Below are 16,766 nucleotides of genomic sequence, written 5' to 3' on the forward strand. Positions count from 1 at the left end.
GAAAACATGGATTTAATTTATACCTATCAAAATTTCTATGATTTTTATTGCATTTATAATTTTCAATATTTTCTGTAAAATAACTATAATATATGACTCAATATCATTGTAATACAATAATTAATTTGATTAAGGTTTTACAAATATAATTTATTCAAATTCTTTTGTCTTAAATACTTATTGTTCATGTTTATTATTTATTATTTTTATTTACACAGAAATGCGAATATATTATAGAGACACATAATGTGACTGGTTTATAGTATGCAAAATTTATCCTCGAGTAAATAATACTTACACATACTACCATTACATTTTGTATACTGTAAAATGTACTAATAAAATAAAAGATTTTGATAACAAAGTAAAATATTTGTACCGATAAATATATAGCAATTTAAGCTTAATAGCAGACTTTATTAAAGAAGTGATACAATGTTGTTTGCCATGAAACTGTACATACTTTTAAGATTACACATCTTATTAATTAAAATTAATTCCGAATACGTTGCTTACAAAAGGAAACGTGCACGTGCACAACAATAAATTAATGTTATACTTATGCTTGCTTCAAAAATTAATACAACTTATTTTTTAAACTCTTTTAATTATTTTTTCTAGTATAACATTTATTAAAACTGCTGTGATATTTGCAGATTTCTACCACTACTGCTAATTAGTTACTTAGATAAACAGATTTTATGCTTTGAAAAATGCACTCATATTACAAATACAACTACAAATTATTGAAAAATTTTTCTTGTCTTTTTTTCATACTCTTTTTGTATATAAGTTATAAATCCATAAACACCAATATATAATGTGAGACAACTTCACATTTCAAGAAACCATTTTTCAATGTTCCATGTAAGATACAATAATACTCTTACTTTAGTTTCATACATCCTTTAAATAAGTTTTAGATTTCACAAAACAATTAACCAGGACAAAATAAAAACGCTTTGTAATTATGTTCAACATAATTTTGTCCTTAATCTTCTGCCATTTTGGAACAAAGATCATACAAAAAGTAAGAACCTGTAGACATTTAAGAACTCTTTACTTAACATACATTTCTTCCTTGCTTTGGTTCAACACAATTACATTTCATAATATATTATTGCAAATTTGTTTTTCAGATGCATTTATTACACAATGACCATTATTAATTATGAAAACTTGATTGATCTATTTCTTTTGTATTTGTCCATCAACAAAATCCAAATAAGTAGAACCAATCTTAATGAATGTAATTCCAGAAGCAATGCCAATTATTGTACACAAAGTAGGATTAGGTGGTACCACAGATCGCAAAACTGCCCATATTAAAACTGATCCAAAGCTCAACAATACAGCACCGGTAGTACTATTATAAAAATTACAACATCAGGTTATTAACATGATACATGATATATAATAAGTACCTATACGATTAGAAATTATGAAATTTATTATGAATCAAATAAGATTACCTGTATATTATCTTTGCATCAATTGTAGCAGCTTTCATATGGTCTCTAGTATATATGTACGAGCCAGTACCAAGGAGAGCACTTCCCAATAAAAAGTTTGTGATGTCTTTTTTTGGAAAAACTCTACAAAATTTTATAATCACATATTACAGATTGAAAAGGTAGATGTCTATTAATTAGATTAAGTAACAATAACATACAACTATTATTTAAAGATGACTACCATGATTAAAACATAACATTTAATTTAAGATTTTGGAATTAATTAATTTAGTTGCACTAAATTAAATATTTATGGATAGAGGAAATAAAATAATTGGGAGAAAGTTATATTTAACATAATACATTTTTTTTTGCTACAAAAGAACGGATGTTCCAGTTAGAATTTTTAACTTATTCATAAAAATATACTATGAAATATCTGCTGCTTAAAGATTACGTAACATTCTAAAAATGATGAAACATGTATACTTAACGTTAGAGGTTAATGTCTGAAAGCATAGTTCATTACCTGATGACAAGACTTGGATTCATTACATTAACGGATAATGCGGTGTACGAAGCGACACCGAAAGCAGGAGCGTAAAATTTAACGAGACTGCATTTTGTAATCGGTTTTAAACCGAGTTTTTGAAAAATTGTGCCGGAGTTCGTGCTTCCTGCAGCAGCCATTGTTCCTTGCTTCTTCTCTCTGCTGTTGTCAATCAACTACTACTGGAATATTGCGTTCTTAACGTGATACTAACAAAATTTAATAGACTAAGGATTATAGGAATTGTGGGAAAGCAATAATACCGAGAAGTACGAATTTAAAACAGAAAAATGAAATTCAATAGTGTGTTCATAAATGCATTAACACTGTGAAACTGTTTTGGAATGTGTTCTAAAACTTAGTTTCAAATAAATTCAATTGTTATACATAAAATGTTTTTATTCAATTTTTAACGAATTACTTCTATTTTAATTACATGTCAGTTTTATTCATACTTTTTATCCACGAACGAACATATGATATATTACCCTGGATTGCAATAACATTGTGAATACATTATTTTACAGTAGTTACAAATTTCGTTACTTCTTTATCAATATACAGGGTCCCAAGCACGAATAATATTTTATATGTTTGTATTATTCCTTAGTAAGGATACATGGATAAAAAAGTATTGTCCTTTGAACTGTCCTCGATACATTTACTATTTCTAAACATATGTACACGTAAGATCACCGACTACAACGTGGCAGTAAATGTTATCATGTACTAATTGATTTATAACAGTGTATCTTCTCCTTACGGTACTATACATTTATAAATAAAATAAATATACAATTTGTGTATATACAACTCAACCGTAAGTCATAAACGAAATTATCTTTCAACAATTCGCTATTTTTCAGCCTAAATTTTGAATATATGCCCTAAAAATCTTTTGTACAGACTATAAATTCTTGCAATGGCAGATATTGCTATAATGAATAAGATTTAATATGATATTAATTAAAAATCTTTTCTAGAAGTATGATTTTAGGCATTAACAGCTGGACCTAGCCTCGTGTGTGACAGAGGATTAAATGGAGTTATGTTACGAATTTCTTTTTCTACACAATTGGCATAAATATCGGCAGTAAGTTCGTTCGCTGGAATTTCAGAATCTGCTTTCGCGGCTTTCACAGCGTCATCGACCATTTTTCTTATTTCATTTTCCATCGTCTATACAAAACATGAATTTTTAATTATTTTATGATCATTCAAAGAAAAAGAAACATATTTCAATCAAGTTTACCTTTATTTCTTCTTGGGTAATAAGATTAGAATTCAGTATTCGTTCTTTGAAACCAGTGATAGGATCTCTGGTCTGTCTTACTTCTTGAACTTCTTCTCTTGTACGATAACTTGTTCCAGGATCTGACATACTGTGTCCACTATATCTGTAAGTTACAGCTTCCAAGATAATAGGACCTTTGCCAGATGTACAAAAATCTACAGCAAATCTTGTAGCTTCCCTAACTGCCAGTACATCCATACCATCCACCTGAAAATATATTTAATTAACATAACGTACAGTACAATTATGGAACAAAAGTTTTGTTTTTTAAACAAACCCAAATTCCAGGAATGTAGTCTCCTCTTGTATGATAGTCTGTACTTGCGGAAGCACGATCAACGCTAGTACCCATACCATATCCATTGTTTTCACAAACAAAAATACAAGGAACATCCCACAATTTGGCCATATTATATACTTCAAATACTTGTCCTTGATTAGCTGCACCATCTCCATAAAGTGCTACACACACTCCTCCATTGTTCATGTATTTTTGAGCAAAGGCAATTCCAACTCCTAATGGCACCTATAGATTTGTTACTGAATTAATTTTATATCAATCATTGCTTTAATAATTCCAATAATTAATACTTACTTGAGCACCGACAATGCCATTTCCACCATAAAAGTTTTTACAATACATGTGCATAGATCCACCTTTACCCTTTGCATTGCCACTTTTTCTACCGGTCAATTCAGCTAATACACCAAATGGTTCTATTCCCATTAAGTAAGTCCATCCATGAGCTCGGTAGGCTGTGATGACAGCATCTTGTGACCGAAGAGCTGCCTTTATACCAACAGCACAAGCTTCCTGTCAAAGGTAATTGCATTTCTTTATATTAACAGAAATTGTTTTTGAATAAATGATAAAATAAGTTATTCTTACCTGGCCTGAATACAAATGACAGAAACCTCTAACAATTTTTTCTTTGTACAAATTTCCTGCTGCTGTTTCCATACGACGAATTGTATGTAATTTTCTATACAGATCTAGAGCTTCATCTCTGGTGACAGTAACATGAGTGGATGGCCCACTGTCCAGTTTGTGTAATCGAAAAGGTTTTGTATCAAATGAAGCCTCTGTGGCATAATTATTTTTTTTGTTGAAGAAATAAGATACCACCTGTAAATATATAGAGCTTAAAATTAGTTACACATAACTTTACATAAAAAGAAGCACAGCATCTATGCAATGAACTTTTGCTATTTACAACAATATTAAAAAGAATACAAGCACAAATATAATTCAGACTTAAAACAATATATTTGCAAAATACACCAAATTTAGGAACTCATGGTGTCTATATAATTCTAAATATGATCACACTGCAATGGGTAAAAAAAATAAAAAAATAAAAAAATTGAGCACGATGCAACGTGTAAAATGTGATTTTCAATGAAAGACACATTAATAAATCTAAACGAATAATTACCTCATTCCAGCTTCCGAACTGGCGAAACACCAGGAGGAGATATAAAAAAAAAGAAAAGACAAAATGTTCAATTGCAAAACTTGAACAGTGATCATACGACTTGAAATTATAACAAGACCCTGGCATGAAACGTGTTGGCAAATAGTAATATTAAAGGTCATTTGTCGTTCATTAGATTAAATACTTACGTTTCGCTTTGAGGTTTGCGCGCCTATATTTCTGATGCAGTTCGGAATCATTTTCAAAGAAATTCTTCTTCGATCGTAATGAAAAATCAAAAGAATAAAGAAGAAATCGAAGTTAAAGTAGAAAATGGATCGAACCAGGACGGGTCATTCGTTTGGCGCGGACAGTATCGTAAAGATCTGCTTCGTAAACGTCACAGGTTCATTCGTATCCCCTCTTACAATTGCTTACAATCGTCACGTTGAACATCATGGCCAATTATATACATATGGCCTAATGGGTCATTCACAAGAAAAAATGAATGATACACGTGTTTGCAGCAAAAACGAAACAGACTAATAAAATATATACATTTTGTTAATTTCAGAAGGATTGTTATGTAACATTACATATATAATTTATAACGTTACATTTACATCATTACGTAATATCAGATAGCACGTCGTTTAAATGATTTAACTACAAAAATAATAAATAAATAGTTATCACTTATTGGTACTTTAATGTTATTCTAAAAATAATGTAACATAATTATATATACAACATTTACAAAGCTATTTAAAATAAGTCTACGGATACTTATTTAAACATATTTCAAGGTAACCTTCACGATTAAAAATAGTTTACAAAATCAGCTGATTCAAGCGATATTTACTATTCGAAAACACGTGTGTTGTATTATACAATGATTCTTTTGTACAATGAAAGTTGATATATAATAGAATTTTTTACTATGTATATATTAAAAATTCTATTACGTAAAGAATAAACAGAGTGGTATCATGTATGAATAAATATTTTTTACAACATAAATTTTTACTGATATAATGCTGCCATATAGCGGACATTTCTGAAATTTAAAATTCAAATTACAATACAGTAAAAAACAACTTTATTATCCAAGAAATGCATCATCAATGTTTTATACTTATGTACATATTTAATATTATAAAAAGTTGTTTACAAAAATTTAGTGCATTTTAAGTTTATGTATACAAAGATAAAAGATTAGATGTTTTATAATTCTTATACACTGCGTAAACCGTTCTGTAAAATACTATTATTTATACAGAATTTTGCACTACGGAGACGTTCACGATGCACGGCGGTGTGAATTGTACGTAACGAATAGTATTTTTAACGTTAATATATGTGGAAGAAATTGTAACAACGATACCGAATAATACAACTAAATAACTGAACCACTGATTCCATCTTCGAAAATTGCAATTCATTTTTACTCTTGGAACTGATTCTTCAGAAACTGTTGTTCTTCTGCAGACTTTAAATGGTCGATTAGCATCTATAAATATCGGTTCATGATCATTATTACTTCTTCTGGTCATTAAAAACTCTTCGCTGGTCTTTGCACTGCTTAGAGTATCGTCGTAATCTACGATTTCTTCAAATTCTTCTTCCAAATCGTCATAATAAAAATACGAATATCGATGATACTCAGCGTTAGGTACGCCTAGAACACCATAGTAAATTGATCTTGAATGAATTCTCGGATCGGTTGACATACCTTCGTTGCCTCGACGTCTTTCAGAATTTGAATATATTTCAGGGGTCAAAGGTCTCATAGACCTTATTTTTAAAGCAATAGCTTTAGAGTACATTAATGGAGGGAGTACAAAAACTAACGGACCAGTTAAGGATCCTCCGATTAGAGCCATCACAATATCAAATCTTGGCACAGATTCCCCAACAGCCACTCCAAGGAATACAACAGCTGATCGTATGGCACATCTCTTCCATCCGAAAGCTATTGTAAAAAACGTTTGTCTTATGTAATACATCATATAATTGATTTGACTTATAAAATTCATACTTCTCTGAATGTTGCATTGATCTTCCAGATCCTGAAAAAGAGCCGAATGACCAAGAGCACTTGATAAACAAAGTTGAACAGCAGCGAATAGAATAGCAGCACTCATCATGATATTTCCTGGTACCATTTGAAGAACATTAGCTGCTGTACTGCCTCCATACTTCCAAATGGCCAAGCTAGTGGTAACGACAAATAACGAACCGCTAACTATAATCAATGGTATTATTAATTAATGAATAATTGAGGTATAAAATAAATATTTCAGGCATACTATTACCTAAGAAGGAAATTATAACTGCTTTATTGATATCCTGCGGACGACGCATGTCTACTTGCACTGTCATCAAGGTCGGATGAACGTCAAATTGAAATGCCAGCATGCCGTATCTGAAGTTATTTCATATAAAAATATTATATGAAATTAACAATACGATTAATCACTTTGTACAGATTACCCAGAAATTAATTTGTCCCAGGTAGGAGAAACGGGTATCGGTGTGGTATTCAGTTCACGGTCATCGGTAATTATACACCACCAGATTAATACTGCTGTTAGTATGACCATTGTAGAAGAAAATGAAGCCAATATCCTGCAAGTATTTGTAATCATGTAGATCAGTATTGTAACAAACAAAATATAATTTAAAAATATTTTTACGAATTACTTCATATCGCGTGGACTACCCAGCCACATAATTGGACATAATAGAAGACCCACAATTAAAAGCCAGTAACAAAAAGATAAATCAAATCGTTGGCTCGATACTTTCAATCCAAATAACTGCAAATTCTGTGAAGCTGAAATTGATGAATGGTGATACACTTGATCATTACAAATTAAGGAATATTAATTTTATTAACATTATATTAGAACGTACCAACCAGTAAATTAGGTATGCTGCAACCAAATACTGCAAGATCCAGGATTATAGTGACCAAGGTCCTTGCCCGAGGACCCAATGTTAATTCGGTCACTGCAGCAAGAGGATGCCTGCAAAATGAATTAACTTAATAATTAATTATTAAAGGATAAGTTAAAATTATAAACTCACCGATTTTTTCGTGAAATCTGTGGATCTAAAGTAGTTGCAATTGTCCATGATTTTCCAAGAAGAACGGCTGTGTAAATTTGCAAAGCAAATACAACAAGGACTAAGGGAATCCCGTACAATCCTACAATCAGAAACTATAATCGTTTAAGAAACAATATCTTAGTTTCTGTGTTAACGAGAATTTCATAAACGCAGACAAGGAAAGCCTGTGGTTTAAGTGGCTCGAATAACAAAGATCTTAACAAGTTAATCAACTTTATTTTGTTCAAAATGATCAACTTTCTCGCACGATATTTCGTGCTCGAATTTTGTTTACAATGATCGCCTTAAGTAGTACAATAAGTAAATTATATAAATCATTTCAATTTAAATAAAATATATTATGAAATAAACGATAAAGTCACATTGTACAATCAATTATATGCAGTATGTTTTATTCATACAGATATGGAATTATTTCATAAGAAATTGAACATACGAAAAATCATTTAAAAACTCATTGAATTTTTGTAGCAATGTTGTAAACAGAATTTTTTTGTTAATTTTTTCTTTGTTTTACTACCATTTTTTAAAAATCATGTTTCATGTTTTTAAATTCATGACATGATAATAATGATACTTAGTTGAAGGTGACCTGTTTAAAACTTATCATAATTCATCAAGTCTAAATTCAAATTAATGATTGTAAAATCTTATTGTTTAATTTTAAGCGACCTTCAATTAGAGATTATTAAATTCATTCCAATACATTTACAAAAATGAAGTTGATCTTGATCTCAATTATACATTTTTTATCTAGACAACAGTGTCTTCAATTACCTTAAGAAACAATTCTCTATATTCGCTGTAACTAGACATACTGCATATGTATACATATATACATATTAGTATCCTATCTTATTAAAATAGTGGTAATCTATCTGGCTAAATACAAAGTGCTTGTCACAAAATAAAGAAACTAGTAGGAATATACGCAATCTGAACGCGACTCGTATAAGAAAAAAGAAAAGAAGAAAATGTTTTCTGATAGTTCTTGTCTCACAATTGATCCCTGATTAGTGTTGCGAAACATAAAAACAGAATATAAGAAACTGAAAGAAACTTACCGCATTGCACAATCGAGCGTGGTAATGCGATGATCGGAAAAACGCCGAAAATGTCGATAACGCACAATGTAGCGAATAAAAGCGACAGATCCGAGTTAGCAGAGTCTTTGAAAAGTAGCGGCAGTCTCTCGTTATTCATGACGAGGAATAATTCACACTGTTCGACATCGATGTTCGGACCATGAACAGGTTTTCGTTTCGCGGTGGCGAGCACCGCATAAAACGTAACTCGATACTCTATTGAACGCAAACGGTTTACCCAGACAGAACGAGAGAACCGAAGGAAGACCCACAACGTGTGTTTGTGCTTCCTTCTTCAAAAGTACAGCCATGCGTCTCACGTATATAATACAAACGTCGGGATCTATATGAAACAAGATTTCAATATAAATAATATGTTCGCTACGTGCGTTTTCTATATATTGGAAAAGAAAATATATATATTCATCTCATTCATACTTTTATTAACGTTTCAGAGACAAATGTACTCCTTAATAAAAAGATTTACACTACCGTTTCATAAAGATCGTCGCACAACTGTCCATTCAGACTTCCAACCACACGGTCATCGTTTCCTCGATAATAGAAGAAATAAAGAACATCCTCTGACCTATGATCACACAGGTGATGACATGAGAATTTATATAAAAACTGTGCATAAATTTATATACTAAATATATATTTACGAACTTAGAAAATTGAAGATTGTATGTGTAGTAGTTATAATTACAACTTATCATACTTATACCTAGTTCATAGTAAGTATTTAATAGCAAACATTCATACAGCCATGCGTAATACTTCTTCTTAGTCGTCTGTCTCGTAGGCTGGAGATGCCGGAGAATACGTGGGACTCGTTGGCGAGTAGCCTGGTACCGGTGGAGAGTACGTTGGACTCGTGGGCGAATAACTCGGACTCGTTGGTGTGTACGTTGGGCTGGTAGGCGAGTACTTGGTGCTCGATGGCGAGTACTGAGGACTCGTAGGCGAATACGTCGGGCTAGTAGGCGAGTAATTTGGACTACTCGGCGAGTACCTTGTACTCCCTGACGCTGTGTGTTGTGGCGAACTAGGAGAGTACGATGGACTCGTTGGTGAGTAGGTTGGGCTCGTTGGAGAGTAAGTTGGACTCGCTGGCGTGTACTGTGGCGAGGTCCCAGCAAACGACGGTGACGTCGGTGAATAACTCGGACTCGTTGGCGAATATTTTGGACTGCTCGGTGAGTAACTTGGACTGGCAGGTGAATATTGTGGAGAACTCGGCGAGTAACTTGGACTTGTTGGAGAATAAGACGGCGAGGCTGGCGTGTAATTTGGTGAACTAGGCGAATAGCTTGGACTCGTTGGAGAGTAACTCGGACTCGTGGGCGAGTAGCTCGGCGACGTTGGCGAGTATGAAGGACTCGTTGGCGAGTATGAAGGACTCGTGGGCGAGTAGCTCGGTGACGTTGGCGAGTACGAAGGACTCGTTGGTGAATAACTCGGCGACGTTGGCGAGTAACTCGGACTCGTTGGCGAGTAGCTCGGTGACGTTGGCGAGTACGAAGGGCTCGTCGGTGAATAACTCGGCGACGTTGGCGAGTAACTCGGACTCGTTGGCGAATAACTCGGTGATGTTGGCGAGTAACTTGGACTTGTCGGAGAATAACTTGGACTCGTTGGCGAATAATTTGGACTGGTGGGTGAATACGTTGGACTGGTAGGCGAGTAGTTAGGACTCGATGGTGTTATACTCGGTGAAGTTGGCAAATAGGCAGGCGATGTAGGCGAATAACTAGGCGATGCACCTCCTGCCGGTGACATTGGATATGGACTCATGCTGGGGCCTGGACTGCCAGGACTTCCAGGTTGTGGCGAGTACGCGGAATAGGCAGGTGAAAGTCCTGAAGCATCCGACGCTCCTGATGGTGAGAAGCATGCACCACCTGGTGTCATACCACTTCCCAGTGCTGTAAAAGAATTGTACATTTTTTAATCATCAATAAATTACAATGATAAATTTTAACATTATTGAAAATGTTCGTACCAGGAGACATGCTTGATGCTCCGTAACCCGGGGTAGCACCCATCCAAGGGGTCATTTGAGGACTCATACTTGGTGTAGCAACACTGCCAAAGAACATTCCGGCTGTTCCCATTACACCAGCACCTACCGCCATTGGTATTTCAATACCAGCTTTACATTTCTCAGCATCTAATAGCAAATCGAAACATCCTGAAAAAGTAAGATTAAATACATTTATAGTTAGCCGAATAATTTGAGATTTGTTTATTAAAATCACAATACTATAAGTGTTAAAAAGCAATACCTGTTCCTATTCGTGGAAGTTGTCCCATAATAATGTTTTCAGATACTCCTCTCATTGGATCAACCTCTGCATGAGATGCAGCATCCAATAATACATCCACTGTTTCTTCAAAGGAGCATCTAGAATAAAGTATAAAATATAGAACTCCGTATCGTTATTCGGTAATAAAATTATATTTATTTTTTTATATTTACCTCATAAGTGCACCAGTGTCCTGTCTGTTTATTCCGTGACGCGTAATAGCCATCAAGTGACCTTTGGCCGTCATAACATCGCAAAGCAAAGCGAGATGACGATAATTTACATAAAGACCATAAAATTGCAAAACAGCGTTCATTTCTTTTTCTACAGACTTCCTGACAGCTTCTATACCAAGGACTTGGAATATTTCACAGATATCATTACTGAATGTTCTAACAGGATCGACATCTCTCTCGCTCAATACTTTCATTAAACTTGTCCCGTCCGTTTCCAATAACCATTCAGCTATTGCTTTAAATTCACCAGTTTCAGTGATGACGATACGTTTCTTGGAATCGGTTTGCGGTAAATGCATATAAACTTTGCCTATTGCCTCGATACCCTGTAATGTCATGTCACTGAGCATATTTGCCTCTATACACCGAAGGAACATGTCGTCCTCCATTTTATCTACAGTTTCTTCTTCGGTATCTTGGAACTTGTTATCATCGCTGTTCATTATCCTAATTCGTAAAACTAATTTCTCAGCGTTATCGTCGTTGAAAATGCAGTTCAGATCATCCCCAAAGCCAGCGTTAATCTTTTCCGCTATTTGTTCCATTGTTAATTTTTTATCAGTCATTCTCTTTCGGTCTAACTCGATACGAAGCAGCCACGGGGATATTTTGGTTGGATCGAAATCAGGCATTTCATAATAAACGTTCACGAATTCTTGATCCTCTGCGATCACAGTATTCTGTGGATCTGGATCGTAGTAAATAGCAGTATTCGCTGTAACTTTCCTCAATGTTGTGTGTTCCAATCGGCAAAGTACATTCTTTGCTTTCTCAGCATCTCTTGCTGCTGCTCCGGTTAGGAATACCGTTAACGACGGAGCCTTTGGTTTCTTGCTGATGTTTATAATCTCCTTTAGCCTGGGTACACCAAGAGTTACGTTCTTCGACGATACACCAGCAAAGTGGAAAGTATTCAGTGTCATCTGGGTTGCAGGCTCGCCAAGAGACTGAGCAGCTAAAGCACCGACCATTTCACCTGGCGATACCTAAACGTAACGTTAAAGAGATATAAGATACATATGCACCAGTTTTATATTTATGAAAATGAAGATACACGATCTGTTCTCCACAAACCTGGGCTTGCTGGAACCTAGTTTCAATTTCTCCAATAAGCCATTCAAAAGCTTCACTGGATAACCTGAATTCTTCAGAAACACACTTTGTACATAAAGTAGATCTTACTAAACATTGGAATAATAATGTAGCGTTTTCATTAGCTTGTTTGCTGAGTCTATCGTCACCAGCCACAATAATACATTTATCCAAAAGATCTTTAACACCTGTAAATAAAAATATTTTATTCAGGGTATTCTATTTTGAACAGTGTCCACTTATTTTTCCCTCTCACTGTAATTATAATTTTATTTACCTTGGATGACTCTCATAGGACTGAGATCTGTTGGTGCTCGTTTGTTGATGTGGAATATCTTTTGCACATTCCAAATCATTCTTTGAAGATTGCAAGGCAATACAACTTTTGATTCTCCGCTAGGAAATATCTCTCTGAGTATAGCACGATCCTTGTTCAATTGTTCCCATTCCCTTTCCAATTCAGATATTACTTCCCCGGATCCCATCATTTCTCTAACGATATCTTCATTGAAAATGCGACGGAGATATCGTTCGTTGGTGGGATCGAATTTGAACTTCTTCTCAAATGCCTTATTGCTTAATTTAATGGTAGGCAGATTCTGGAACTCGACGGTTTCTCCGCATAAACCGTCCTCGCCATAACGCAACTGAATAAGTTGTCCTACAGAGTTCCTAACTGTCCCATCGTAATGAACCATTACAGATTCCATAGCTTTTATCAGACGGCGTTGAATGTATCCAGTTTCTGCAGTTTTCACAGCAGTATCGATGAGACCTTCGCGACCTCCCATGGCGTGAAAATAAAATTCAGACGGAGTTAGACCAGCAAGATACGAGTTCTCGACGAATCCTCTGGATTCAGGACCGTAATCATCTTTGATGAAATGCGGTAAAGTTCTCTTACGAAAACCGAAAGGAATTCGTTTACCCTCAACGTTTTGTTGACCTACACAAGCGATAACTTGAGAGATATTAATATTAGATCCTTTCGATCCTGATACTACCATAGCCTTTAAATTGTTGTACTCGGTTAAAGATTTCTTAGCAGAACCACCAGTCTTGTCACGAGCGTCGTTCAAAATTCTGTTTACTTGATTTTCGAAAGTTTGCCTCAACGTATTTCCAGGGGTGGGTTCCAGCTCCATATTATGAGCCTTTTGAATAACTTCTATCACGTCCTCTTTAGCTTTTTTAATTGCTTTCTGAATTTCTAAGTAGGTCTGTGGATCGGCGATGGTATCACCAATACCAATGGAATGACCTTCCAATAGCAACCAGTTGTTGATCACTGTTTGGATGTTCCCATAAAATCGCCCACAGACCTCGTGTCCTAGCTCCAACATACAAATGTGAAGCAGAGATCCAGCAGATGTACCCAAAGTTTTCTTACAAAGAATCCCCATAACGAGCTCTCCATGTTCTACCATAACTTTAGTGTCACCAGGTGATATCCATTTATATGGACCGTCATCTTCTTCGTCGGGATGAGTACTGTGAGTTCTTATCATATTTACATTGCCTGGTATAATCAGGGAGAAAATTTGTTTACCGGTCCACAAAGGCTTTGGTTTTAATATACACGGCTGAGGCATTTTTCCATCCCAGCTGGGCAAGAACATAAGAATATTCATCATTTGTTCTTTTTCAATAAAGACATCTCTTTTCGTCATTTTTCTTACAGCGGTAAGTGTATCCTGTACAATACCCATAACTGGTTTATTAGCTTGCGGTGTGATGATTTGTCGTGGTGTCACGTGAATATTTTCTACTTCCGCTCTAGTCTCCATCGATTGAGGTACGTGCAAATTCATTTCATCTCCGTCAAAATCAGCGTTATAAGGTGACGTGCAACTAAGATTCATACGGAATGTACTCCACGGTAGAACTTTTACTCTGTGACCCATCATACTCATTTTGTGGAGAGTAGGTTGACGATTGAAAATGACTAAATCGCCATCACGAATGTGACGTTCCACTCTATAACCACATTGTAAATGCAAATCAGACGGTTTCGGATGAAATCTTAAATCTATCCTTTCTCCATTGTCTCTGACAATGTACTTGGCTCCTGGATACTGTGAATTTCCACGTCTAACGAGTTCTTGCATTTTATCAATATTAAATGGTGTCACAATTTCAGGAAATGTTAAATTTTGGGCAATGCTTCGAGGTACACCTACTTGATCGATTCGCAAATTGGGATCGGGTGTGATGACGGTACGTGCTGAGAAGTCAACACGTTTACCCATCAAATTTCCTCTTATTCTGCCCTCTTTTCCTTTCAGTCTTGCTTTTATAGCTTTTAAGGGTTTGCCCGACTTTTGCATCGCTCTGGGCATGCCAGGCATATCGTTGTCGACCAAAGTTGCTACATGAAATTGCAACATTTTTATATTTTCTGATATTACATGCGCTGCAGCTCCAGCTTGTTCGTTTCGGATCAATTCATTGTTTGCTTTTATAATATCTGCCAGTTTGTGTGTCAAGTCATCTTGATTTTTGGCAGAACCATACATAATAACTGCTGGTCTAACTGAAAGAGGTGGGACAGGCAAAACTGTGACCACCATCCAATCTGGTCGTGCAAATTTTGGGTCCATACCAAGGATAAACGATTCTTCGTCTGTAATGTGTTTTAAAATTTCCCATGCTCTTTCTGCGGTAAGCGCTATCTTCTTTTCTTGAGAATCCTCGTTTACATGTTTCCATTCTGCAGTAACATCTAAACCTGATCTCTGAAGATTTGGTTGATATCTACCACAACCACCATGCCCAGGTTTTCTATCTGCATTCTGCTGATCCTGGCTCTCTTTATTAATATCCATTTCATCACCACCCTCACAAATATTTTTACTTTTACATAAATCATAAACAAATGTGAGACGTTTACGTGGTTGACCTTTAGTTTTCATTACAATTTCCTTAATTTTTGGATTGTGCTGCAATTGAAAAAGGTAATATTTAAAAGAAACAATAATTCAAATACTAAAAACAATCCACTACTGATCATCTTTACTCACTGGACTGACAAGAAGTTTTGAACAATAAAAACACACGCATCTTAAGATTTTTATTGTTTTTGTTATAAAACCAACATGAAAAACTGGCTTGGCCAAATCTATATGGCCAAAATGTCCTGGACATTCTGTCATATTTCCTGCACATGTTTGGCATCTAGAATTTCTATCTATGACACCTTGTCTAGGATCCATAAGTCCACCCAGTTTCGGGCGACCACCTTCCATAGTTTCTGGAAACCGTATGCTTCCATCTGTGACTGACATCCGACGCTGTATAAAACATCAGTCAATTTTATAACACATAATAAATGAAAATAATAAAATTGTAATAAGCTATAATGAATAATTGCTTTAAGGAAATAAAAAACATTACAGTAATTATAAAAACTTTTTAATGTTTGATAACATTTTATTTCTAATCAATTACTTTTGACAAATTACATTTGTGCATATAAATTTACAGTCATAAGGAGTAACAGGTCAGTAAATGTAATTAAAAAATGCAATAACTGTGTTTATAATCATAATCCAGCAATACTTTCTTTTATTACAAAGTTGCATGTCAGCTGTACAAATCATAGTTTATAATGATTTTAATAAGTTTCATTTCTCATCACAATAAAATTAATGAAGGGGTTTTCAGGTTTATTAAACCTTTAGTAAAGCAATCATCATAATTTGTGGATAAAAAAAGAAATGAATCACATTACACTTTACATTTATATTAAATACAATAAATTTTTTATCGCACATATATCATATTTGTGCAAATATTAAAAAATACAATCATGTGGAAAATCAACACACGCGACTGTTTGGAAATAACACAGAATACATAGCGGTATGTACGATTTCAGAAAATGTCGACTCATGATGAAATAGTTGCATATGCCCCGAAAAAAATACATTTTATAAAATCACTCGTTTACAAGCAACAAACTTACTATTTCATCGGGTGAAAGAATACCAAATTGGACCCTTTTTACAGTTCGCAAAGGCGCTTTGGAGTCGGACGTAGCCATTTTGCTACGATAACGAAGAGCTTCTCCCGCGGCCTTCTGCGTCGCGACTCCCTCTAACCGTTCTTCCCCGATGGAAGCATCTCCCTCTCCTGCTATTTCGTTTGCTGCTATCTTCTTTCATATGTATCCATATATGTGTTCCTAAATAAATCATAAT

General features: G+C 34.7%; 4 protein-coding genes across 8 annotated transcripts; all 4 read right to left on the minus strand.

Annotated features, from left to right (window-relative positions):
* Positions 1-396: 396 nt before the first annotated feature.
* LOC114877176 lies at positions 397-2,325 on the minus strand. Its single transcript, XM_029189423.2, has 3 exons — positions 1,984-2,325; positions 1,473-1,595; positions 397-1,366 (listed from the first exon to the last, which is right to left on the minus strand). The coding sequence occupies exons 1-3, from the start codon at positions 2,142-2,144 to the stop codon at positions 1,189-1,191; spliced, it is 462 nt and encodes a 153-aa protein (XP_029045256.1). The 5' UTR covers positions 2,145-2,325; the 3' UTR covers positions 397-1,188.
* Positions 2,326-2,377: 52 nt separating this feature from the next.
* Positions 2,378-5,189, minus strand: LOC114877175 (probable pyruvate dehydrogenase E1 component subunit alpha, mitochondrial). Of its 2 annotated transcripts, XM_029189421.2 has the most exons (7): positions 4,923-5,189; positions 4,735-4,752; positions 4,188-4,424; positions 3,894-4,112; positions 3,576-3,824; positions 3,257-3,505; positions 2,378-3,183 (listed from the first exon to the last, which is right to left on the minus strand). In XM_029189421.2, exons 1-7 carry the CDS (start codon positions 4,971-4,973, stop codon positions 2,998-3,000), a joined length of 1,209 nt encoding a protein of 402 aa, XP_029045254.1. In that variant the 5' UTR covers positions 4,974-5,189; the 3' UTR covers positions 2,378-2,997. The 2 variants fall into 2 exon arrangements, with proteins under 2 accessions (XP_029045254.1, XP_029045255.1); XM_029189422.2 differs by lacking the exon at positions 4,735-4,752 and having other exon boundaries at positions 4,923-5,187.
* Positions 5,190-5,795: 606 nt separating this feature from the next.
* On the minus strand, positions 5,796-9,222 carry LOC114877172 (amino acid transporter AVT1B). Of its 3 annotated transcripts, none has more exons than XM_029189411.2 (9): positions 8,910-9,140; positions 7,804-7,924; positions 7,630-7,742; positions 7,417-7,549; positions 7,207-7,341; positions 7,029-7,138; positions 6,752-6,958; positions 6,569-6,685; positions 5,796-6,391 (listed from the first exon to the last, which is right to left on the minus strand). In XM_029189411.2, exons 1-9 carry the CDS (start codon positions 9,046-9,048, stop codon positions 5,985-5,987), a joined length of 1,482 nt encoding a protein of 493 aa, XP_029045244.1. In that variant the 5' UTR covers positions 9,049-9,140; the 3' UTR covers positions 5,796-5,984. The 3 variants fall into 3 exon arrangements, with proteins under 3 accessions (XP_029045244.1, XP_029045242.1, XP_029045241.1); XM_029189409.2 differs by having other exon boundaries at positions 6,446-6,685; XM_029189408.2 differs by having other exon boundaries at positions 5,796-6,685; positions 8,910-9,222.
* A 130-nt stretch (positions 9,223-9,352) lies between these two features.
* LOC114877171 (DNA-directed RNA polymerase II subunit RPB1) lies at positions 9,353-16,698 on the minus strand. Of its 2 annotated transcripts, XM_029189407.2 has the most exons (9): positions 16,532-16,698; positions 15,588-15,857; positions 12,845-15,506; positions 12,550-12,755; positions 11,413-12,461; positions 11,219-11,337; positions 10,936-11,124; positions 9,696-10,858; positions 9,353-9,519 (listed from the first exon to the last, which is right to left on the minus strand). In XM_029189407.2, exons 1-8 carry the CDS (start codon positions 16,607-16,609, stop codon positions 9,717-9,719), a joined length of 5,715 nt encoding a protein of 1,904 aa, XP_029045240.2. In that variant the 5' UTR covers positions 16,610-16,698; the 3' UTR covers positions 9,353-9,519; positions 9,696-9,716. The 2 variants fall into 2 exon arrangements, with proteins under 2 accessions (XP_029045240.2, XP_029045239.2); XM_029189406.2 differs by having other exon boundaries at positions 9,353-10,858.
* Between the last annotated feature and the right edge of the window lie 68 nt (positions 16,699-16,766).

Source organism: Osmia bicornis, chromosome 2 (genome assembly GCF_907164935.1).
Source record: "Osmia bicornis bicornis chromosome 2, iOsmBic2.1, whole genome shotgun sequence".
NCBI lineage: Eukaryota > Metazoa > Arthropoda > Insecta > Hymenoptera > Megachilidae > Osmia > Osmia bicornis.

Coding starts and splice junctions, on each gene's coding strand:
- LOC114877172 (XM_029189408.2), bottom strand. CDS start 9,048: ATGAATAACGAGAGACTGCCGCTACTTTTCAAAGACTCTGCTAACTCG. Junction 7,925..8,909: donor ACGCTCGATTGTGCAATGCG/GTAAGTTTCTTT, acceptor TTCTGATTGTAG/GATTGTACGGGATTCCCTTA. Junction 7,550..7,629: donor CATACCTAATTTACTGGTTG/GTACGTTCTAAT, acceptor CATCAATTTCAG/CTTCACAGAATTTGCAGTTA.
- LOC114877175 (XM_029189421.2), bottom strand. CDS start 4,973: ATGATTCCGAACTGCATCAGAAATATAGGCGCGCAAACCTCAAAGCGA. Junction 3,506..3,575: donor ACTACATTCCTGGAATTTGG/GTTTGTTTAAAA, acceptor ATATATTTTCAG/GTGGATGGTATGGATGTACT. Junction 3,184..3,256: donor TTACCCAAGAAGAAATAAAG/GTAAACTTGATT, acceptor TGTTTTGTATAG/ACGATGGAAAATGAAATAAG.
- LOC114877171 (XM_029189407.2), bottom strand. CDS start 16,609: ATGGCTACGTCCGACTCCAAAGCGCCTTTGCGAACTGTAAAAAGGGTC. Junction 15,858..16,531: donor TTCTTTCACCCGATGAAATA/GTAAGTTTGTTG, acceptor TGTTTTATACAG/CGTCGGATGTCAGTCACAGA. Junction 12,462..12,549: donor CTAGGTTCCAGCAAGCCCAG/GTTTGTGGAGAA, acceptor CGTTACGTTTAG/GTATCGCCAGGTGAAATGGT.
- LOC114877176 (XM_029189423.2), bottom strand. CDS start 2,144: ATGGCTGCTGCAGGAAGCACGAACTCCGGCACAATTTTTCAAAAACTC. Junction 1,596..1,983: donor AATCCAAGTCTTGTCATCAG/GTAATGAACTAT, acceptor AAAATTTTGTAG/AGTTTTTCCAAAAAAAGACA. Junction 1,367..1,472: donor GATGCAAAGATAATATACAG/GTAATCTTATTT, acceptor TTTTTATAATAG/TACTACCGGTGCTGTATTGT.